The sequence below is a fragment of the Bubalus kerabau genome, chromosome 23, assembly GCF_029407905.1.
Source record: "Bubalus kerabau isolate K-KA32 ecotype Philippines breed swamp buffalo chromosome 23, PCC_UOA_SB_1v2, whole genome shotgun sequence".
NCBI lineage: Eukaryota > Metazoa > Chordata > Mammalia > Artiodactyla > Bovidae > Bubalus > Bubalus kerabau.
In genome coordinates this window covers 34,119,132-34,142,700 of record NC_073646.1, presented here as the reverse complement: position 1 = coordinate 34,142,700, position 23,569 = coordinate 34,119,132, and the positions used below count along the sequence as shown (strand labels likewise).

Here is a 23,569-nt window from a genome sequence, read left to right as displayed (position 1 = left end):
CATAAAATTAGCAATTTTATATTTGGAAAGTCGTGTCCAAATTTAGTAGGATGTCCTATTCAGTGGGCAAAGCCTCTTGCTTTCAGAAGTTACAAGATTTGTGAGCTTATTTTAGAAGCTTGTAATGATTAGAAATGGGATGCCAATTTTTCTCTTTTTTCCCCCATAAAAATAATTTTCCTAACACATCTTAGATGGTGTAGCCATAGGTTTTGGCTGGGTAACCCTGGGCGTGGCCTCATGCTGGTGCTGGGTGCTGCTGCTCGGCAAGCGGATTGTATGTTGAGGAGGCGCCGTGTGTAGTTTGGTGGTTCCTCTGACCCAGTGGGCAAGGTGCGGGCTGCAGGCGGCCTTGGGGAGAGGCCCGACTGCTGGGGAAGGTGGCGAATTGACTTACCTTGCGGTCGGAGCCTGACTGCAACTTAATCTGGAGAAATGAGCGGGGAGGGTGGGTGTGTTCCAGCAAGTGCCTGAGCGACTGTTGACTTCAGCTGCTCCCCAGCAAGAGGACTTGACGTCAGCTGGTGTTTTCGTTCAGAGGGGAGCAGGAACGTCCCTGAGGCTGAAAACCCTCTGCCTAGAGTTAAGCAAGTGGGACTTGGTCTCCTGGAGGGGTTTCCTGGAACTGGTGGTGGGCAGGGGCTTGAAAATCAAGTCTGATGATGAGAAGCCTTCCCACGGATTCCGTCTTTGCAGGCCCGTGGACCTCGGAAGGGTCCTCTAGGTCTGCCAGCCGTTCAGAGGTTTCTTGTGATTGAAATGAGACTGCCCCTGACTCTGTCTCCCCCAGATGCGGCTGTAACCGCGGTGGTTGCTTCTTCACAAGCACCATTTTTAGAGACCACGGGAATCATTTTAGTACCTGCATCGAAGGTATGTCTTTCCCCCAAATAAGCACCTGAATAAATAGGGTCAGTTTCGCAAATATTTGTACTAACTATGTGAATGTTCCACAGATCGGTTCAGACGGATCATTGACATATGGTTTCTCTCTGCTATTCTTGAACTGGCTTCAGAGAAACTGATTTTAGTAGAGTGCCAAGTGAGGCCCTTTTAATAAGGGGTTCAAGTTTCTAAGAATGTTCTTACCTCGGAGTCCATTTTGTCAAGAGGCCGGATTGTTTCTCCAGGTCCCAAGAGAGGACAAGTTTCCACAGCAGGCTTCCAGAAGCCTGAGTTTCCCATCCTGTCTAATGTTCCTTCAGGGAGGTCCCGGTGAGCTGGGAGCAGAAAGAGGGCAGTGGTCAGGAGGGCTGTATGTAGAAGGACGGTGTTGGGAAGTTGTACCTAGCGTTCCCTCTCAATTTGTGATTACTAAAGATTGGCCTGGTTCTTTCCGAAAAGGAAATTTCTTGGTAGAGATTAAGTCTAGAAGAAGAACTGATTTACTTGAGTTTTGTAAAGCCACTCTGGCTTGAGACCCGCTAGAAACAGGGTTTCTTTGCAATGTCAGGAGACGGTGCAATGCAACCTCCAGAGACTATGCTTGCCTTTTTTTTTTTTTTTTTTTTTGAGATTAGTTGTTTGTCAGTTGCTTCATTTGCTATTATTTTCTCCCATTCTGAAGGCTGCCTTTTCACCTTGCTAATAGTTTTCTTTGATGTGCAGAAGCTTTTAAGTTTAATTAGGTCCCATTTGTTTATTTTTGCTTTTATTTCCAATATTCTGGGAAACAACCCTACTGTAATTAATCTCTTCACAAGTTGCACTTCGAGTACACTTTGGCTTCCCTTCAGACCTCAAATTCCAAATGGCTGTTGAGGTTGTGCAGGGCCACTTGTGCACGACGGGGTTCGGTGTTCGGAGTGGCAGCCTCACTAGGACCTGAAGCCCCGTGCTCAGCCGCCTGGAGGTTGGAGTCAGCGAGCTGTTTTCCGGCTCAGCTGCCAGTGCTGCCAGCAAAGAGGGACTCCTCACCAGCGCTTTTGTAGGGACGTCAGGGAGGGGGCCCGACAGATCACGTCCCGAGCTTTCTGATGTCACCGATGGCTCTCCTGGTTCTCCCCACCCTCCCCAAACAGTTTGCTCAGCCTGTGGGGCAGTGAATCACCCTAAAAGGTTCCCCCGAGGGGAGGCTGTGCGGACAGCAGGCTACTCGGGGCCCCTGGGCCTGGCCACTTCTGCCCTTATTGGTGAGGAGCTTTGCTCTGTCTTTTGCCTTTTCTTGGCCAATCTTTTAACACCATTTTGTGTTGCTTTTTATTTGAGTGAGGCTAACAGGGTTAAAAACACATCTAGTATCTAAGAGTTTTCTTTTTGCAGTTTTTTGTCATGAGAATGAGCCAGAATAATGAAAGACTTTATTTAATTATAACCTACGACTAATCTCTTCCCACATCTGTAACCACACTCTAACTGTAAAATATTAAATATATAAACAAAAGCGTGCTCCTTTGCAGTGGTGGGCTCATTGGTTTTCAGTTCAGGAACTTAGAGAAAATGTTTCCTGTACCTGTTCACCATGGGACAGAAGGCAATAAAATCATCACTGGCCTGGAAACTTACCTTTTCTAAGCAGGATAGAGGGGCAGGGAGATCAGCGACGCTTCCAGGTCACCGAAGCCTTCTGTAAGTAGCACCAGGATTCCTCGGAATTGGTAGCAGTCTCTCACGTGCATTACACTCCTGAAATACAGAATATGCTCACCAGATTTTTTTTTTTTAAGTAATGTTTCAAAATATAAATGACGATGTTAACAGTCTAAAAACACATGAAGTATATGAAGATTTCCTGCAAATTGGTAAGAGAACAAGAACTCAATGGAAAACTAAGCACCAATGAACAGGCATTTCACAGAAGAGGAAATAAAGTGCTCAGCTGCCGGGGTCCAGCCCCAGCTGATCCAGGGTATTCGAAGGAGAGACGGCTAGGCGAGGGTCGGGGAACAACTGCTTAATTAAACGTTAATTAAGGATATAAAGAATAATAAGATGAGGATAGCTCAGTAGGAAAATTCAGTGGAGAAAAGAGGCTGAGTAGCTTGGTTTACGCGGGGGACCAATAAAACTTCAAGACAAGAAGCTTGCACCACTTACGTAGGCCGCAGGCGTCCTTCCGTTCTCCCGGAGGAGAGGAGACACTGAGGCCTCCCCGGTCGGATCTTAGAAGCCCAGGCATAATTAGTAAGCATGGCGGGTTCCGCGCTCCAGATGGAGACTCAACCAGAGTGAGAGAGAGAGAGAGACATGGGGAGACCAGTCTTTCAAGGAACTGATCCCAATTCTTTATTTTCCATGGTCTACTTTTATACACTGAGGTGTTATGCAAAAGTCACGCGGGGTCAGCAGTCCTGACTTTTATCAAAGTCAGGTGCTTCATACAAATGTATACAGAGGTCTTAGGGGTGTTACATCATCTTCTGGCCAGGGGGCCTGCTGACAATTTACGACCCTCTCCTTGTGACAGCGGTCAGTCAACCAGGACACTTATTTCTCCAGGGGTGATTATTCTTAAAACAGACGCCACCCAAATAAAGTTACATTCCTATAGGGTGAGGGTGTAGAGGGTTTTAGTTAAGGAAAGAATTTACTTAGCCTAAGGTCTAACGTGATTAATATCAAAGGTTAATACTTATTTCTTCTATATATTCATTAATGTGTATAAGGGCAGGGGATGTGGAGACATAGCAGTAAACATCAGCTCAACAAATGAAAAACCCTTCACCAATATGATTTCTAATCAGCCCATTATACTTATACTAATAATTTTCTAACTTTTCTAAGGAACCTGTTTTTAGAAGGTTTAAAGCATCTCGTGCCTCTCACAGTTGGGAGGCTGTGAGCAATCACATGTGGCCAGACAAACCTATTCAGGCAGGCTAGAGGATTTCCAAAGGAGTTTTTAGGTTAAACACTGTCACACCCAGGAATTATTAACTGGAGCTGTAAGCTAACTCTTTTTTCAGAGAGAGGTAGTGGGAGACAGCCCCCCGTAAAGTCAGAGGTGTAGGTGAAAGCACAAAGCAGAAAGTAGGCAGACTCTGGTTTTGGGGGTAGATGCTCGAGAATTTCCAGGGGGACTCCTGAGGCTCGATCCCGCCTTTGCGTATGCCGAGCCTCCTTCCTCATGACCTTTGTCATGGGCGGAGTGCCTCACGCTGGCTCCAGGCAGTGATAGAATTCCAGTTGAGCTATTACAGATCCTCACTCAATATGCAATATGCCGGCTCCCGGCACTCAGCCTCATTAGCAGTCAAGGACCTGCATCAGGACTACAAAGAAAATACTATTTTATACCCATCCAAACAGCAAAGATGGAGAAGCCTGACAAACCAGTTGCTGGCAAGTTTGTGGGTCTTCACATGTTACAAATGAGAGTCAGTGAGTACAGCCACTGTGGGAATTAATTTGAAATGAGCATTAGCCCAAAAATTGAATGGTCCCACATTCTAGCCCAGCGGTTCCTCTCCCAGAGATCCACCCAAGAGAAATAACAGCCACACAGCTGTGTTAATTTCATACACACACACACACACAAACCACTTTACAAATACCTATATACAGAATAGAAAACAAAGTCTTTTAACTATGTATAGCACAGGGAACTATATTGAGTATCCTATGATGAACCATAATGGAAAAGGAATTTTTTCTTTTAGAAATGTGTATGTATAACTGAATCACTTTGCTGTACAGCAGAAAGTTATAACACTGTAAGTCAACTATACTTCAATTTTTAAAAAGTACTTTGAAGGCTAAAAAAAATACACAGATGACAAAAACATCACTTAGTTGTGGGGAAGGCAGAAGAATGAGGGAATATTCTTGGTTCCGCTGAGTAGTGAGCTCATGACCAAAGATAAATGCCACATATGCCTGGGCGTGAGGGGGCAGGAGTGATTCTTATTTGAATTGTAAAGGTTGAGAGTGGCAGCAGCTTTATAGACAGGCTCCAGGGCCTTCGAGAATGTTGTATATGCTTCTCAATGTGCATATACCTGAAGAAAATCCATCACTTCCCATCAGCCTTGAAAGGACGTATGACCCCAGAAGATTCTCGGCGTTAGAACTTAAGTTCTTAGAACTGCTGTGTTACTACTTAGCTTGCTTCTGTAACGGTTGTGCACACAGCTGACGCTCAGCTGTGAGCGAAAAGCCAGACAGTCCTGTTTGGAGTGATGAAGAGTTGCACGAAACTGAAAAATTAATGCCTCTGAGTTGCCCACTTAGAAGTGGTAAAAATGGTAAATTTTATGTTACCTGTATTTTGTCACAAAAAAAATACCAGAAACCATTGAATTGAAAAAAGAGTGGGAGATGCTAGTACTTAAGCAACTGGACACAAAATGGCTACTGGAGAGGGGTTGAAATGTCTAGTTTTTTAAAGCTTCTTTTCTAACTCACATCTGAATGATCTATAAATGAAATAGAACTTTGAGGAATTTCAGAATTGCCTAAAAGGGGGCAGTGGAGCCTCCTGGATTCAGGAATGGATTCAGATTGAGTGGCTCCTCCTCCCACTCAGTTTCAAAAAGGGTCTTTGGGTTGAGAGACCCTTGTTTTTATAGATGGAAAATGGGTTCAGAGAGGATCCTGGGTGCCACTGTGGACGGACCCCGAGACTTTGCTGACAGTCAGCAGTCAACTCCGCATCCTCCATAAATAAGAAGGCCCTTGACAGAAGCCAGCATGTGAAACGGCTCTATTCCCACTAGACACGTTGGCCCTTCTGTACATCTCTGCAGATGGAGAAACCTGGACAAGCACACAGCCCAGGGTTGGATGGGAACCAACACAGACTTGTCCCAGTGGGTGAGGAGGGGCCGGGCGGGCGGTCCCAGCGAGCCCCTGAACCCACGAGTGGTGAAAAGACAGGCTTTGGGGTCTGGGTTGAAATCCAGCTTAGCCTCTCAGCCTCCAGCCAGCTTGCCTAAGAAAACGAAGGTCTTCCTGCAAGAGTTGCCAAGGGACTTACACGTAGCGCTGCCCCCACATGGAACGAGGGAGGCAGCCGCGGTTCTCAGGCGCAGGTTTGGGAGTCAGGTGAGGTTGGCTTTAGCCCTGCTGCCCCCACTTGCAGGGGTGAGGACAACCAGCGCTCAGGGCCCACGAGGTAGCCCAGGTCCCCGCACCACCCTTCTCCCCCACAGGGTGGCAGCAGTGAGCACCCAGCCCTGGCGGTTCTGTTCTGCTTCCCACTGGGCCCCCCGGCAGCACTCCTAGCATCACCTGGCAGGGCTGGACTGGGACCGGAAGAGAAACCCTGTCCCAGCAGAGAGGGGCCCAGAGCTGGGGAGCTCAGGCTCTGAGATGCCAGACAGATGGGGGCTTGAGGTGAGACCCCTGTGGGCTTCCCTGGGGCCCCTAGCAGGTGGGGTAAGAGTTCAGTGGCCTCGGGCAAGTTGTTCGATGACCACTAACAGGAGGTGCTGGGGGACCCGGCCACCTGTCCAGCACCTCCTCACCTCTACGGCCGGATGCTGGAGCAGCAGGTGGAGGGAGTGGCCAGCTCTGCACCTCTATGAGCCTCATCTGGAAAATGGGAGTAAGGGGGCCCCCGGGCCTGGAGGAGCGGTCATGCATGTCCTTCCTTCTGCCCTTCACCTGGGTCTCCCTTCCTCTGGTGCCGGTGTCTGTCTACTCCGTCCATCTGTCTTTGCCTCTAGCTGTTCGTTGTGTCTGCCCTGGCATGCGTCTGCCATGCATCTCTGTGTGTTGGTGTGTCTGTGTTTCTCTTTCTTTAGCATGTGTATCTCTTTGTGTGTGTGTCTCTCTCTCTGGTTTTCTCTGTGTGTCTGTGTATTTTAGTGTGGACGTGTATTTCTGTGTGTGTGTGTGTGTCTCTGGTTTTGTGTGTGTGTGTGTGTGTTTTAGTGTGGACGTGTATTTCTGTGTGTGTGTGTGTCTCTGGTTTTCTGTGTGTGAGTGTGTGTGCGTATTTTAGTGTGGACGTGTATTTCTGTGTGTGTGTGTGTGTTTCTCTGGTTTTCTGTGTGTGTGTGTGTGCGTATTTTAGTGTGGACGTGTATTTCTGTGTGTGTGTGTGTCTCTCTGGTTTTCTGTGTGTGCGTATTTTAGTGTGGACGTGTATTTCTGTGTGTGTGTGTGTTTAGTGTGTCCGTGTCTTACTCTCTGGCTGCCTGTGTGTGTCTGTGCAAGCACCCCCGTTTCATTCTTCATTCCCTTTCTCCTGTCTCTCTGTATGTCTCTTCCTCCCTGAGACGGGTTCATGCGTACGTGTTCAGCGTGCATGTTGCGTGCGTTTGTGTTTCCATGTCTTCTGTCTCTCTGTCTCTGTGTTTCCCCGCCTCCGTCTATTGCAAGCGGGGCCTGTCCGGCAGAGCAGCGGATGTGTGAAGGCTGATTCAGTGGCTGACAGGAAGCCCGTCGCCCTGCCTGCTGCCCGCCAGTGTCTGGCGTTGGCATCGGCTCGGGCAGGTGTGCGTGCTCAGGATGAGGTGGCCGCAGTGAGGAGGCCCCCCCGCTCTCAGGTAAGCCTTTCCCAGGGGTACCTGGAGCCTGGGCCTGAGGCCAGGGTCCTGAGGCTGCCCCCTGACACCCCGGGGGGATTGGAGAGGCCCTGGTGTCCTGGCAGGAGCATCTGGTTGCCCACTGGGTGGGCCAGGAAGAAACCAGGACACCCCACACCTCCTTCCTTAGCCCCCACCCTGTCCTGGTGGCCCCCCCCCCACCCCCGGCTAGGAGCCCCTTGCCCCAGCCCCTGCAGCACCCCGGGGGCAGTTGTTTCTGGGGCTCTGGCCCCTTTCCTGCCCTCGCCTTCCCCGGCCCAGCCTGCACAGCCCTGGGAAGCACCCAGGGTGGTCCCATCACTTCCAGAGACTGCTGAGGGACCAGGACAGGGCTCCTGGGGGCTCAGAAGCTTTGGTTTCTTCATCTATAAAATGGGTCTATAAATACCCTGCCGCGGAGCTATGGGAGGATGGGAGAGGCGCTCCGGGCCAGCAGGCCGAGGTCCTGCCCCAGGCCCCGAGGAAGAGCTGTCCCGGCCGCCCCACCCAGCCCCCAGCCTGGCCACCAGGTCCCTGCTGGGGGGGTCGAGAAACTACAGGCCCTGGGGCTCTCCCAGTGCCCTGCTCTGTCAACGGGAGGCCATAGCCTTCCCCTTCCCCTGCCCAGAACAGGAGCTTCCCCGGGGCCCTGCACCAGCCACCTGAGCATTAGGCACCTCCGTTAGAGACCTCTGGTCAGCCTCATCTGAAGGCCAAGGTTCTTTGGGGAAACAGAGTAGAGCCCAGCAGATAAAGCCTTCCCAGGGCTGGGATGGAAACCTCTTGACTCCATCCCTACCCCGGCGGGCCTCAGTTTCCCCATCCATAGCCAGAGAAGGGCTGGGGGCTGGGCAGGAGGGTTGCCAAGGGCCTTTGGGGGCAGGAGCCTGGGTGCCGGGGCCGCTCAGCCCAACCCTGAGAGTTCTTCCGCCATGGGCTTGTTGCAAACCTTGTTCATCTGAAAACTGCCCACTTCCCTTTCTGCTATTTTGGCCGGCAGGCCTGGGGCTGCGGCGGCCTCCTCTCCCCTCCCCACTCCACCCAGCGCGGCCTGGCCCCTGGGGCCCCTCCTGGTGCTGTGGGGGCCCAGCCCCTCTCCTTCCCCCTGCCACCGCCCCGCCCGTTCTCAGACCTGGGTGGGAAAACAAGCAGAGGACCAATTGAGTCAGTCTCGGTCTCGGGGAAGAGGCAGCCCTAGTTTCTTCCTCAAATGAATCTTTTATTTTTTTTTTCCAAATGAATATTTTAAAAACCATATTGTGTGATTCTTTAAAAAAATGTAATTTAAAAAAGGATTTACGGGAAGGAGTGTAGGCCTTAGAGTCCACCTGCCCTGAGTACGGATCTTGGCTCTGTGACTGCTCAGCTGTGTGACCTTGGGCAGAGTGCTCACCTCTCTGGGCTGCCCTCTCCTCCCTTGGAGAAGAAAGGAGCCGACCTCTCCGAGGCGATGCTGTGTGGCTCTGTGACAGCTGCGGGGCTGGGGGCAACAGCCACACTCGCCTTCAGATCCCAGGGCCTCCCAGGGTCCCAGCACAACGCCCGCCTGGGGCAGGCTCAGGCCTGTGTGTCTGGGGGAGCAGGCAGGGAGGGCTTCAGGCAGGGTTGCCCCACGCTGTCCAGTGCAGGCCATCCAGCCAGGATGCAGCTGACCCCTTCCCATCCCACAGGGACCGTGATGATGACAAGTCACAGAGGTCACAGCCAAATGTGCCCCACGCCAGCCATCAGCAGCACCTCCGGGTGTCATCTCAGTGCTGGGCCTCCTATGACGAACCCGAGGGTTGCGTGTCATTTTTTCCCCCCATTTAACAGGGTGACTGGTGGCATTGGGATTCAGCTGCTGGGGCAGAATTTGTATTCTCATGCCCTGCCCCCTTCCCTCACTCAGTGCCAGGCGGGGGGAAGACGGACCAGGGCTAGGGGCACGCCTGACTGTGCGGCTCATCCCAGAACAGCAGAGCCAGGAAGCAAGAGCGCTTTCTGGTGGTCGGGGGTCCTCAGGGAGGGAGGGCAGCAGAGCTCAGCAGCCCAGATCCTTGGGCCTCAAATGCCAAGCTGAGTGTGTGGACTTGCCCGTGGGGTCTCAAGCAGACCCCAAGGGTGGCCAGTGCCAGACCCTTGTCCCATGGGAGTAACCCCCCGTGGGTCTACCCCCAAACCTCCTTGGGGGCAGAAAGAGCCTTCGTCTTGACCCAAAGATAAATGTGTCAAGGGTGGGTGCTCGAGGGAACTGTCCAAACCAGCTGGCCGGAAGTGTGACACTCAGCAAGTTTCTCTTCCTGAAACCCTGACTGTGGTCCAGGCTGGATGTGTGTGAAATCCCCACAACTGTTGGAGGAAGGCCCTGGTTGATCCCAGTTTTACAGATGAGAAAAGTGAGGCCAAGAGACCCTGAGATACAGGTAGGGGTCCCCTGTCCAAGACTAGGGGCTCCCAACCTCACCAGCCCTGGATGGACTTGGGCCTTGGCTGGAGGCCCAAGAGGGAGGCAGCCCTGGACCAGAGGGAGGTCTGGGGAGGGCAGAGGGTATGAGGCCTGGGAAGACGGTGCCCCAGCTCCTAGAGGATGGGGAGCTGAGGTCCCCCTGGAACGATATCCCGGGGGTGACCGATCCATCCTCTCTCCTTATGTGGAGGCCACTGGGTCCCGAGGTCTGGGAATGGTGGTGTTCCCCCTGACTCACTTGGCATTTGCGGGAAAGAGAGGTAACTTCTTCACGCCGGGCCGCTGACAGAGGCTGGGCCCTGCACGGAGATTCCCTGTCATCTTTGAAACGGGGATTCAGGAAGCTTGGGGTGGTGAGCGGGGCTGCGGGGTATGGTGCAGGCCTCTGGGGAAGCCAGAAAGAGGGGGGAGGCCTGCACAAAGCTCAGGTCTCCTTCAGCCTCACCTCCCGCAGCTGTGAAGCGAGGAGAAGCCTCCTCCCAGGTGGCCGAGGTGGGAGGCACAGGTGTTCACAGAGGGGATGCTCTGTAGCATGGGCTCCATGTGCCCATCGTGGGGCACAGGCCCCACAGGACCCCTGCTGCCCTCTGTCACTGGCCTTTGCATAGGGGGCTGAGCCTCTTTAGAGTTGCAACAAATCTCCCTGGAGGGCCCCTCAAGAGGGCTGAACTTGCACTCAGCAGGCCTTGCTAGGTGGCTGCCTGCGGCTTCGCTGAGGCCCTGAGGCTGGGACCGGCCACTGACCACAGAGCAGCCTCTTAACCCCTTCTCACAGCACAGTCCTCCACCAGCCACCAAAGTCCCTCTCTGCCCAGGCGCCCTTCTCCCCTTCCTGGTCTGAGGCCCACCTCCTCCGAGAAGCCTTCCTGACCTCCCTCCTCGCAGCTCCCAGGACAGGAGGAGCCAGAGCACCTGGGTAGATGGGCATTTTAGGAATGGAAATCGCACCCCCAGCTTCCCTGGGAGGCCTTGGGTGGGAGCAGAGAATCACCCTAGGGTGGATGGGGGCTCCAGTGTAGAAGGGGCAGTGGACTCTGAGCTTGGGGAACAAAGCTGGGTTGGCAGGAGGTTTCATGACAGGATGAAAGAGCAGAACAAGCATTAGGGTCTGGAGTGCTTGCACGCGTGCTAGGTCACTTCAGCCGTGTCCGACTCCTTGCGAAACTGTGTGGACTGCAGCCTGCCAGGCTCCTCTGTCCATGGGATTCTCCAGGCAAGAATACTGGAGTGGGTTGCCATGCCCTCTTCCACGGGATCTTCCTGACCCAGGGATCGAACCCTCGTCTCTTATGTCTCCTGCATTGGCAGGCAGGTTTTCTTTACCACTAGCACCTCCTGGGAAGCCCCTAGGATCTGGAGGCTGGCATTCAAATCCTACCTTTCCCCTTTACAGCTGTGGAATTTGGGGCTTCCGTTTCTCTATTTGTGAAATGGCGCGAGCCTCTCCCTCGCGGGGTGGCTGGATGGACTAAGCAAAGGTGTGCGTGGGAGTGTGCGCTTACAGGCAGGTTTCCAGAACCTTCCAGCACTTGATGATGGCCCTGGGGGACCCGAGGTGCAGGTCTGGGGTCAGATGAGCAGACAGGGCTGTTTCTGTCCCCGTCTGGTCCCAGAGCAGGGAGGGTAGGGGACGCTGGGCTGTCAGGGGACATTGGGGGGAGGGTTCCTAGCAGGGGCGGCCCTGCGGCCCCCTACCCTGGCTCACAGTGCCCCCTGTGGCAGCCCTGCAGGAAGAAGAGCAGCCCAGAGTGGACATGAGCGCGGACACGGAGCTGCTGTGGCCGGGGGCGGCTCTGCTGCTGCTGCTGGGGGCAGCGGCCAGCCTGTGTGTGCGCTGTTCCCGCCCAGGTAAAGCCTGGGGGTCGTGGGCCTGTTGGAGGAATGGGCGGTGTTCCCAGAGAATCGTTCAGGCCCAGACCCGGCTGCTTGGAAGGGGCAGTCAGATAAGCCTGGGGGCGCAGAAGTGAAACCCAGGGACCCGGCCCCTGATCATTCTCTGAAGACCACGGGTCTGACTCAATGGGAGTGTTGGTTCTCCGGGGTCAAAGGCGTCTGTCTGCGCATGGATTGCGCCAGACAAGGGAGGGGAGAGGGGGCTGGGCTGCCTGCAGTGTCTGCCTTCATGTTGCACTCTCCTAAGTAAATGGTGAGCAAACCTCACCAGGGTCAGGTGGCCCCCCAGTGATGAGTGGCTCAGCCCCCATGTCCGGTCTGAGGCCTGCCCAGGGCAACAGGGGAGATGGTTGGGCCTCGAATCTCAGCTCCCACCCGGCCCAGGGGGCAGGGAACTGGCTAATCTGGTCCTGCTCTTTCAGGTACAAAGAAGTCTGAGAAAATCTATGAGCAGAGGAGTCTGTGAGTGTCTCCCCAGCCCGGTGATGCCATGTGTCCTGCCTGGGCGGGGGCCGTCCCTCTGGGCCTCCCCTCGGGCATCCCCGCCCCCACCCCTCTCCCCTTCACTCTCACCTCCTCCATGCCGGGCTCCAGTGGGTCCTCAGCACTTAGGGGAGGGCAAGGGGGTGCCCAGGGACCGCCCAAACCCTGCCCCAGACTAGTCGGGGAGGGTGGGAGGCACGCTCCAGCGAGCACAGGAGCGTCTCCAGAAATCCCCGCCGTGACCCCAGCCCAGTGGGGACTAGGCTGTGCTGGGGGGGGTTGACAGAGGAATCCTGCCCTCCCGTTGCAGGGACAGGGACCAGGGACCAGGTGCTGGGTCCGAGAGAGAATGTGGGCATGAAACTTTGGGGGGATCAGGGAAGGCCTCCTGGAGGAGGTGGGAAGAATCTGAAGAGAGACAGAAGGGGAAAGGGGGACATTCCAGAGAGAGAGGGAACAGTGTGGGCAATCACTGACTTAAGGCTGGGGTGGACACCGTCTTGGGGTTGATGCAGCTGGAGTGAACATGTCTTGAGAGTAGTGAGCTGAATTCGGAGGAAGGAGAGTCTAGACTGTGGCCAGAGGCCTTGGCCTTTGTCCAAAGGGCCAAGGGGAGTCGCAGGAGAGCTTGAAGCAGGGCGGTGGTCAGGGGAGATGAAACGCTGTCACTGACCCCGGAGTGTCAGGACCCCGGCATGAGGGCTGCGGCCAGCGGTGTGCTGGTGGAGGGCTCCGAGACCTGCGTGCACACACGTGCACAGGTCTGCACGCCCACGCACACCCACTGGCTCCCCCAGCACTCATTCATGCATGCACTTCTCACACACACACACAGGGCCTGCTTGCACGCCTGGGCAGGCAGTCACATACAAACTCGCTCACACACCCTCTTCTCATTTCCTTTTGCAACTGAAAAACCACAGTGAGATTTGAAAATAGAATTTTCCCATCCATGCCCACTCCTGGGGCTGGGGCTGGACCTTCCCAGCCTTTTGGGGTCCCTTGGTCCTCTGGCTCGCCAGCCCACAACCTCCACCGGGGCAGGGGTGGACTGGACTCCCCTGGTGCCCTCCCCCTGCCCCAAGGCAAGTTCCTCAATATCTCCCCTCACCCCTCCTCCCTTAGTCCCTGCCCACTCCAGGCCCCTGATTAATCTTAGAACTGAAGATCCTCAGAGGCACAAGTTAAACCTCCCCATGTGGGAGGTGGAGAAAAAGGCCTGAGTAAGAGGAGATCAGAGGGAAGACTTGGGCTCTCCCCACCTCAATTGGGTTCAGTCCTACCTGTGCCCGGCCCAGCTCCTGTATCATTTCCTCTGGGAAGCCATACCAGACTCTTCTGTGGATTTAGGGCCTTGTTCCTAAATCAGATCACTTTCACCCCTCAAGAGCTCCTGGAAGACTGGACCAGGTCACCTTTCTGGTCCATGGAAGAAACCCAAAAGGCTTTTATAATTAGCTAATCTGCTCCACTAACCTTAGTGGTGGCATTTATTCCCAAAGGCACTTCATGGGCCAAAATGGCAGCTAAAGCTCCAGCCCTCATCTCTGCATTCCATGCAGCAGTAAGAATGAAGAAGGAAGACAAAAAGGGTGCATCCCAGTTGGGAGTGCCTCCTTTAAGACGCTTTCCTGAAAGCCCAACAGTTTTGGCTTGCATATCATTAACCAGAGTCTAATTACATAGTCACACTTACGTGTAAGGGAGGCTGGGAAATAGAGTCTTTTTTTAAAAACAATTGAAGTAACATTGGTTTATAACATTATTTAGGTTTCACATGTAGAATATTTTATTTCTATTTCTGTATACCTTATATCAAGCTGGCCAACGAACATTTGGCTTCCATCTGTCATCACACAGTTCATCCCCTTTACCCATTTTGCCCTCTCAACTTTGGTAAACACTACTCTTCTCTCTGTATCTACAAGTTAGTGTTTGTTTGGTTTGTTCATTTGTTTTTTGTTTGCTTTTTATATTTCACATATGAGTGAAATCATACTGAATTTTTCCTTCTCTAACATATTTCACTTAGCATAATACCCTCAAGGTCCAACCACATTGTCACAAATAGCAAGATTTTATCTTTTTATGGGTGAAGAGTATTCCATGGTGTATATATGCCACATCCTCCTTACTCATTCATCTACCTGTTGATGGGCACTTAGATTGTCTCCGTGTCTTGGCTGTCGTAAATAGTGCTGCAGCAAACATAGGGGCACATATTCTGTTGCTGTTCAGTTGCTAAGTCGTGTCAGACTCTGCAACCCCATGGACTGCAGCATGCCAGGCTCTTCTGTCCTTCACTATGTCTCGAGTTGGCTCAAATTCAAGTTCATTGAGTCGGTGATGCCATCCACCCATCTCATCTTGTGCCTCCCCCTTCTCCTCCTGCCCTCAATCTTTCCCAGCATCAGGGTGTTTTCCAGTGAGTTGACTCTTCGAATCAGGTGGCCAGAGTATTGGTGCTTCAGCATCAGTCCTTCCAATGAGTGTTCAGGGTTGATTTCCTGTATGATTGACTGGTTTGATCTCTTTGCTGTTCAAGGGACTCTCAAGAGTCTTCTGCAGCTCTATATATAGCTTTTAAAATTAGTTATTTCATATTCTTTAGATAAATACCCAGAAGTGGGATTTCTGGATTATATGGTAGTTTTATCCTTAGTTTTGGGGGCATCTCCATATTGAATTTATAGTGACTACACTAATTTATATTCCCCCCAATAGCACACAAGGGTTTCCTTTCCTCCACATCCTTACCAACACTTTTGATTTCTTGCCTTTTTGATAATATTGTTGTTCTATCAGGTCTAAGGTGAAACTTCACCATGGTTTTGATTTGCATTTATTTCCCTCATAATTAGTGATGTTGAACATCTTTTCATATCTGTTGGCCATTTATAAGTCTTCTTTAGAAAAAAAAAACTTATTTAGTTCCTCTGCCCATTTTGTTAATCAGGTTGTTTTTTGGCTGTTATGAGTTGTTTTTATATTATATTGTAAGGGACATTAACCCCTTATCAGATATATCATTTGCAAATAGCTTCTCCTGCCCGGCAGATGGTCTTTTGGTTTCATCGATGACTTCCTTGGCTGAGCAGAAGGTTTTTAGTTTGATGTCGTTCATTTATTGGGAAATAGAGCCTTATAATGGGTGTGTGATTGTCTAAATATAAATCAGGTTCTGTTTGAAAGGAAGAAAGTGATAGTTAGATGCCTAGCTGTGTTTGCTAAGCCCTGAAGTTGCCTCATCCATTACTGGGGAATAAATGGCATGTTTGAACATCTCCAGCATGCCATGCTCTCAAAGGAATCTTAAACATTCCTGGGGTGGTAGGTGGTGGGGGCAGCCTCTTTGTTGCTCCTGGTTGAAGTCACCACCAAGTCCCTGAGCAGCTCTCCCAGCCCTGCCACAGGCCCTCCTGACCGTCTATGTGTCTGGTTGGCTCCAGCCCAGGCCCGTGTGAGAAGGGTGGGCACCTGGTGGGCAGGCAGGGGAGCTGTATAGACGAGGAGACCATCAGGAAGCCCCGGATCTGAGTCCTGGAGGGCTGGCAGCACCCCCTCACTCTCGCCGTGGTCTGTCCCTCCCTGTCCATCTGTTCTCTCTGTCCCTGGGGCTGTGGGAAGCCAGGCCCTGACTCAGCACAGCTCTGTGTGTTTCCAGGCAAGAGAATCAGCAGAGCTTTGCAGTGGCCCGGACCTACACCCGTGAGTCCCCTGGCAGATGGGTCCCAGGCTGGGCCCAGGGTTGGGGGTGTCAGCCTCAAAGTCCCTTTCGTCCTCATTGTTCTGAGGCTGTGGCCAGGCCTGATCGGGCTGGGTGATGGGATGAAGGGACTACACCGGCCAGCTGGTCTGGGGCCCAGCCAATACCCCTTCATCCTTTGCAGTGGTCAGGGAGGCCTGGCCCGGGGACACGGCCTCCAACATGGAGTTGACAAGGTAGGAATGAGCCCCCAAACCCACACCCAAGGGAGGTGATGAGGAGGGCCCTGGGGAGTACCCACCTGGTGGAGCCCAGGCCAAGACCCTGCTCCTTCCTCAGACCTCAGAACCCCAGTTCTGATTCTGAGGGCGCCACCAGGGGGGCTGTGGGCTCCAGACCCCCAGGAACCCCGGGGGCCTCCTCCCAGCCCCTTCTCAGCCCTGGCCCCGCTCCCATGCAGGAAGGACAAGCTGTTGCGGTTCTCCCCCAGCCTCGAGGGTGAGTGACCTGGGACACAGGGGTGGGGGCTGGGGCAAGGTGGGATGGAGACAGGTGAACACCTGGTAAGACAGGTACTAAGCACGAGGCCTTCCCAGAGAGACATGCCAGCTGGGCTGGGAGGCCTGATGGCTGGCCCAGGGGGGCGAGGGGACAGAGAGCAGGTGTGACACTGTGAAGAGTGGGAAACACCTGGAGGGGCCCTGGGCTGGGGAACCAGCATTGAGCCAATTGGCCTGGACTTTCTTCCAGATTCTTCATCCCCCAGGTACCAGTACTTCAGCAAAGGTAGGTGGGTTCTGGGCAGGAGGGGGCTGCGGTGCGGGCCCACAGCCCCTGCCGCGGCCTGATTCTAGCCCCCTCCCGCAGGAAGCAGACCCAGATCAGAGGAAGCCTACATGTGAGCGGCCTTCTGCGGGCCCTGGCCACCTCCGCCCCGCCCCCACCCGTCCCGCCCTCAGCTTCCTTCCGCGAGAACGGCCTCCTGCCCTGGAAACCCGCGGGCCCGGGCAGGCTCCCCGCAGCACCGTGGCTCCTCAGAGGACCGCGGCTTCGTGGGGACAAGGCCGGGGCAGGGACGCAGCCCTGCTCGGGGGCGGGGCCGTCTGGGTGGGCGGGGCTGTCTGGGTGGGCGGGGCTCATCCTGCGTCGGCTGACCCTAAGAGTCCCCAGGACGTCTCCTCCTGGGCTCCCTGTTGGGCAAACTGAGGTTCCGGGGCGGGAGGCGACTTGCCTGAAGTCACCCGGCGCGGTGGCTGGAGCCAGGCCACCACGCTTTCAGCCCCAGGGTGGCTCAGGGGTGAGACCCTGGCTGAGCCCCCCACGGGCTCCGGGAGGAGTGACGACGGCTGGGGCAGCCGTGGTCTCACCGCCCCCCACGTGAAGCCCCCACCCCCACCACGGGCCTGCCCCGCAGCTGGTGCTGTGTCTGTGTTTTCTTGTCAGAGACCCCACCTCCACGGACTATTACAATTACGATCCGTTCCAGAAGCCCGTGGAAGGTGAGGCAGAGGAGGCAGCGAGGGCAGATCAGCTTCAGAGCCCACACCCTCGGGCCTGGGCCAGAGAGGGTTCGGAGGACCCGGGAGGACAACGAGGACCGGGGAGGATCTGGGAGGACCAGGGAGGACTGGGGAGGATGGCAAGGACCTGGGAGGACCGAGGAGGACTGGGGGAGGACCGGAGAGGACCGAGGAGGACCTAGTAGGACCGAGAAGGACTGGAGGAGGACCGAGGAGAACTGAGGAGGACCGAAGAGGATCTGGGAGGACCGAGGATAGGGGAGGACTCGGAAGGACGGAGGAGGATGGGGAGGATCTAGGAGGACCTGGGAGGATGGGGAGGATTGGAGGAGGATTGAGGAGGACCTGAGAGGATCAGGGAGGACCCTGGAGGACCTAGGAGGACTGAGGAGGCTGGCACTGCGGGCAGGAGCTGAGATGCAGAGGAGGGCAGGGATGGGAGGGAGCAAGAGTCAGAGAGCAGAGGGGAGCTGAGGGCAGGGACCGGGGGCAGGTTGGTCCCCTTGTCATTCAGGGCCTCCCTCAAGGCTGGGGACACATGGGTCCTTGGAGGGAGGCCCTGGAAGGGGCAGACTTGCTTGAAGGATGCCAAGCCCTGCCAGCCCTGAGGGTGCTGGAACCCTGGGCTCTTAACACCTTGGCTTTACAGAACAGGAGGGTGGGCAGTGCCTGCTGAAGGGGGCATAGGCCTGGACCCCCGCCTAGGCCAAGCTAGAGTGGGAGTGAAGGTCTTCTTCTCCCCCGCTGTGCTCCTATATTGGGGGAAAGCCCTCACTTCTCAGAGCCTCTTCAACAAAGATGGAAGCTGGGTGGGGCAGTGTTTAGAGCTTAGCTTGCTCGTTGGGGGGTGGGGGTGGGGTGAAAAGCCAGGGTACCAGGCTCTGATATGCCACACCCAGCCTAGGCCCCCAGGCAGAGGATCCTCAGCCTACCCCCACTGCCTGAAGGATTAGGCAGGTTCCTGTCTCCTGTGCCCGCAGTGGCTCTGCCTGCCCCTCTTGCCCGCATAGAGATGGGTCTCCCTTCTCTTAACTATCCATGGTGGGCCTGCCCCTCCCCAGAGCATTCAGGGGTAGCTCTGAAAGACAGAAGGAGCCCAAGGTGGAAGCCACGGAGCCAGGCCTGTGCCCATTAAGAAGCTTGTCCAGGAGAATGTTCGAGGCCCTGCGGGACCCAGGGGGGGCTTGATGAGACAGAGGGAGGGAGGAAGAGCCAGGCTTGTCGCGCAGGACCCACCAGCAGCCCCCACCCTCTCCCCTGTCCCTGGCAGATGACGATGACACCAATTCCTATGAGAACGTGCTCATCTGCAAGCCAAAGAGAACGGAATCAGGTAAGGTTGTACTGCTGGGGTCTGGAGCTCCCGCTGCAGGGTTCACCAGTACTGGACCTCGTGTCCCGGGAGGAAGCCCCGTCAGTCCCTGGATCTCCCTCCCTCCCTCGAAGGTCTGCCAAGCACGTGAAGGATGCAGGCTGCCCCCCTAGAGGGGCGGCCACGGCACCTCGCTGGCCTGAGGAATGGCCGTGGTGGCTGTCCCTTCCCCAGCCCCTGTCCTGGTGCTCTCCCTGCAGGGGATGAGGGGTCTGAGGATTATCAGAACTCGGCGTCCATTCAGCAGTGGCGGGAGTCCAAGAAAGTCGTGGGTATGTGGCCAGAGCCCAGACATTCCTGAATGGTCGCCTACAGCTGGCTTGCATTGGAGGGGGGCCGCCCTAGGACACACAGTCAGGGGGAGGGGGAGAGAGGGGCACTTAGGGTATCTGGGAGGACGGGGCCAGGTGGGCTCCCCCGAGGCCTGTCCAGCTGATCCCACGGCGAAGCTTCTGGCGCATCAGCGGCTGCAGCGGCTCAACCATGGCAGGACCTCCTTCGGAAGCACTGTGGCCTCTGAGGTTGGGTCCTCCTGGCCTGCTGCCCGTCCAGTGGCTTGGATGGAATCGCACCTGCCCTGCTCCGGGCTGGACAGACTGCCGGGAGATCCCAGAGAGGATGAGACGGACACACCAGGCAGTGTAGCCTTTCCCGTGGTCTGCATGGTACCATCTGCGGAGATAGGGCCGGGCTGAGCGTGTCCGTGTGAACCCTCTGACCGTCTGCCCATGGATCCGCAGAGCCAGCCCCGCGGGAAGCACCGCTTTCCCTGGCAGGAAGCCCAGACGAGGACGGGGAGCCCGATTATGTGAACGGGGATGTGGCGGCCATCGAAGCCTAGGGAAGAAGGTGCCTGGAGGAAGGTACAGTCCCCGCTGGTGGGCCGCACGAGGGGGATCACATTCCCAGGGAAAAGCAGAGCACCGGGGCTGGAGGAGCCACAGGAGGGGCTGTGGACAGCACTCACGGGTGCTGAAACAGGGTGGCTTCTTGGGGCACTGGACCTCCCGACAAGTCCCTGCCCACCCCCAACTCTTGTGGCTGGCGTGGTGAGGTGACATATTTACGGCAGACACAAAGTCTCAGCCCCGGGGGTGTCAGGCAGGGCAGGCTGGAGAGTCTGGGTGGGCCTCTGCAACCTTGGAGGGTGATGTAACCTCCCGTGACCCACTTCCTCGCTTGCAACGTGGAGCTACTGGGACCTGTGTCTTAGATGGGACACACAAGACCCGCACAGAAAGCAGGGCCAGGGACTTCCCAGGTGGTCTGGTGGTTAGGACTCCGTGCTGCCGCTGCAAAGAGCATGGGTTTAATCCCTGGTCGAGGAACTAAGACCCCGCATGCCACGCGGTGCAGCCACACAGACAAAAAAACCAGCAGCAGGACCAGGATGACTTGCCCATGTTGGACTCAGGGATGGGGCGGGATGGGGGGCTGGTGATGGTGCCAAGTGCTCACACACCACCCCTTGGCGCCCCCCAAGGCACAGAGAGGACAAGCCACCTGCCGAGGTCCCCACTTAGAGTGCGTGGAGGAGGGGATGGACACACGTGCAAAGATGTAGGAGCCTGGGCCCTGCCTCCGGGACGGGGGGAGTCAACCCGAGGGTCCTGGAAAGGCTGCCTGAAGTCCCGATCTGGGGGACACGGGCAAGCCTGTCACACTGGGGGCAGGCCTGGGCCGTTTGAGAAACCAGCAATAGGATCAGCCGCAGGCGTTTAAGCCCAAAGGGCAGAGCCCACGGTTCATTCATTCACCCCGCAACTAGGGAGCACCTGCCAGGGGCAAGTCCTGTCTTAGAGGTTGGGGACACAGTGATAAAGAGAAGATACATAAATCCCTGTCCACTTAGAACTTCCATTCTGGTGGGAGAGAGGAAACAGGCAAACTAGCTGGAAGAGGAGAGGCGAGACAAGAGTAGGGAGGAGAGGGGAGGGGAGAAAGGAAATTGAGCAGTTAAGATGTTAGGAGTGGGGAGAGGCAGGAGGAATGTGGTGGGGGAGGGGAGGGTGCCGTCATTTAAGCTGGGAGGCAGAGAAGTCTTTCAGAGCTCCCCTCCTCACCCTTCTGGGGGAGGGAAGGACCCCCGACAGGAGCCTGAGTCTGACAACAAAAGGGGAACAGAACAGAGCGATGGGGGAGTGGCAGAGGTGGAGGGCAGGGCCAGCAGCTGGGTTTTTTCTGAGATGGCGGATGTGCTCGGCAGGGTAAGAGTGACTTGATGTTTCTCAGGTATCACTGCCCGCTGCGTAGAGATGTGAATACAGGGACGGGGAGGCAGGGAGGCCAGTACCTTAGGGCAGGAACCTCAGAGGCCGCGGTGGGGGCAAACCGCTTGTGCAGCTGAAGGGGCTCCCTGATGTGCCGCGTGTCAGCTGCCAGGTGGAGTGAGGATTGAGGAGGCCTGGGGGGTTTGCCCGAGTCAAAGGAGAGGGCATCACTATAGGCAGCTGAGATCAGGGAGGCGACCAGCAGAGCGGGTTTTGTGGGCAAGGCTGGTTTATGTCTGGGCCTGCTAAGTTGGAGATGCCATGCAGGGGGTTGTACAAAGTGGGGAGTTAAGAGACCTGCGTCTGGATTCAGGGAGAGGGCAGGAGGAAAGAGGCTGTGCAGGTTCCTAAGAGGAAATAAATTAGAGTACACTGTCTGACAAATGATACGGGGAGCCTCAAGTTTGGGGTTGGACTCCGGCTGGCTGGAATTTACACCCTCGACCTCGCACACAAGAAGGTCTGAACTCCACAAGCTGGTGTCCAAAGTGGCCTGACAAGACTGGAGAGACCTAATCCCTGTGTTCAAGTAGGTGGAAGGGCCACCAGGCAAGGCTGGGGGCAAAGTGGAGTTAGGGCCTGGTACCCCTGGTCAAGTCCCTTCAGGAATTCAAACAAAAAGCAGGCACCTCCCTGGTGGTCCAGTGGTTCGGACTCCGAGCTTCCATGGGGGTTCAATCCCTGACTGGGGAACTAAGATCCCCAGCCTTTCACCTTAAAAAAAAAAAAAAAAGGCAGAAGCTCCTAGCTTCTGGAATAAGAACCACGCTCGTTTGATGGGCAGGTTCTCTGCTCACTGACCATCGCTGTGTATCCTCCTGGGGCCAAGGGCACAAAGCGTCAGGCCAGGCAAACCTTTCCCTCTTTAACAAATACATTTCCTCTTCATTGAAGGAGCCAGGGAACCATTTATCGCCTCCCCAGGACCCCTTCTCCAGAGCCGCTCAACTTCTACACTCCCTGCTGCACTCCTGGGAGGGGCATCAACGTGTCCTGAGGACCAGCCGGCTGGCCCCGGAGCACCTGGCCTGGGAAAGGACAGTTATACGGAGCCAACCTCTGACCGGCTCCCATGGGCAAGGCAGGAGGAGCCTGGGGTCTGGCGGCTCCCGCGGTGGTCCCGTGCCCAGAACTGGGGGCAGCCGCATCCCCCTACCCGCATTGAAAACATCGTACTACATGGGTGTTCGTGTCCTTTTTTTTTTGCTTTGGATTTTGATCCCAAATTGCTTACTAACGTTGGTTGCTGGGATTTCATGATGGATAAGCTTGTACAGTTAATTTATGCAGGTGGAGTTGTATTTAATATTTTGCGTTTCAGGGTAGAGGTTGTGTAATAACTTGTCTAAGCATTACGTGTACTTCACCTCGACAGCTGGGGGTGCCCTGGCGCTCCTTTCTCTAGGCCTCGGTTAACTAAAGCAGAGATGAAGCTGCGGCTAACTTCGCGAACCTCTCGTGGGAGTGTCCGCTGCGGGCAGACTGCAGAAGGGGCAGGCGGGGAGGAGTGGCCAGGGCCCGGGCTGACTGGGCAGGAACATGACCGTCTCATGGGACAGGCCGGAGCCTGAGGGACCTTCTGCCTCAGAGAAGCCAGAGTCAGGGAGACAAAGCACCTCCTCTGACCTAAATGTCTCAATAAACGTTTCCAGTTTAAGAGCAGTGATTTTCCTGTCTGCTTTCCCCGCCTCACTAGAATCTTCTAAGGCATGAAGGTCAGGCTTGTTTCATACAAAGGGGCCCTGAGGGACGTCCCAGGTGGTCCAGTGACTAAGGCTCTGTGTTCCCAGTGCGGGGGCCTGGGTTCCATCCCTGCGGTCAGGGATCCCCCAGGCCGCATCTAAAAGTTCGCAGGTCGCAGCTAAAGAAGTGCCGCGTGCCACAAAGGAGATGGATGATCCAGCATGCTGTGACCTGGTGCAGCCAAAGAAATACTTAAAACAACCCCAAAACTCTGAGATCTGGAGAGAAGGCTGTGGACAAGAACCTCTTTCCAGATGTCTCATCAGACATGAGACAGTTCTTTCCATGAGAAGTTAATGCTGCAAGTTTGGAAATTAGAGGGAAAAAACATCTAGAACACAGCTGTTGGCCGCCCGTCCCTTCACGCCCTGCAGCCCAGCCTCACCTGCGGGGAGGACGGCTTAGGCCTGAGCACAGGTGTGGCAGGGCTGCGGTGAGGCTCCAGCGGGAGGGGTCCTGCCCGGCCATCGAGTGTGGGAAGCTGGGGTGTCACAAAAAAATGGGCGCAGGCATCCCTTTGCTTCCCAAGGATCCCAAAGCTCCAGACAAAAAGTAAGACTGAGGAGGCAGGCAGCTCTCTCATGGTCAGCGTTTTCCCTGCAGGGGCCTGGGTTCAACCCTTGGTCAGGGAACTAAGATCCTGCAAGCCATGCAGTGCAGCCAAAAAATTCATAATAATAAATAA

The 23,569-nt window shown here is 55.1% G+C and overlaps 1 protein-coding gene and 1 long non-coding RNA gene across 6 annotated transcripts; one reads left to right on the top strand and one right to left on the bottom strand.

Annotated features, from left to right (window-relative positions):
• The first annotated feature begins 49 nt into the window (after nt 1–49).
• On the top strand, nt 50–23,465 carry LAT2 (linker for activation of T cells family member 2). Of its 5 annotated transcripts, none has more exons than XM_055562576.1 (14): nt 50–873; nt 7,264–7,430; nt 11,620–11,745; nt 12,213–12,252; nt 15,938–15,981; nt 16,164–16,215; nt 16,440–16,477; nt 16,730–16,765; nt 16,847–16,877; nt 17,423–17,478; nt 18,770–18,832; nt 19,072–19,143; nt 19,612–19,734; nt 22,036–23,462. In XM_055562576.1, exons 3-13 carry the CDS (start codon nt 11,652–11,654, stop codon nt 19,710–19,712), a joined length of 627 nt encoding a protein of 208 aa, XP_055418551.1. In that variant the 5' UTR covers nt 50–873; nt 7,264–7,430; nt 11,620–11,651; the 3' UTR covers nt 19,713–19,734; nt 22,036–23,462. The 5 variants fall into 5 exon arrangements, with proteins under 5 accessions (XP_055418551.1, XP_055418548.1, XP_055418550.1 ...); XM_055562577.1 differs by lacking the exon at nt 7,264–7,430 and adding an exon at nt 9,754–9,853 and having other exon boundaries at nt 748–873; XM_055562573.1 differs by lacking the exon at nt 7,264–7,430 and having other exon boundaries at nt 11,628–11,745; nt 22,036–23,463.
• On the bottom strand, nt 545–3,455 carry LOC129638073 (uncharacterized). Its single transcript, XR_008707686.1, has 3 exons — nt 3,037–3,455; nt 2,506–2,625; nt 545–1,220 (listed from the first exon to the last, which is right to left on the bottom strand). It is a non-coding gene; the product is annotated as an uncharacterized LOC129638073 (long non-coding RNA).
• Nucleotides 23,466–23,569: the final 104 nt, after the last annotated feature.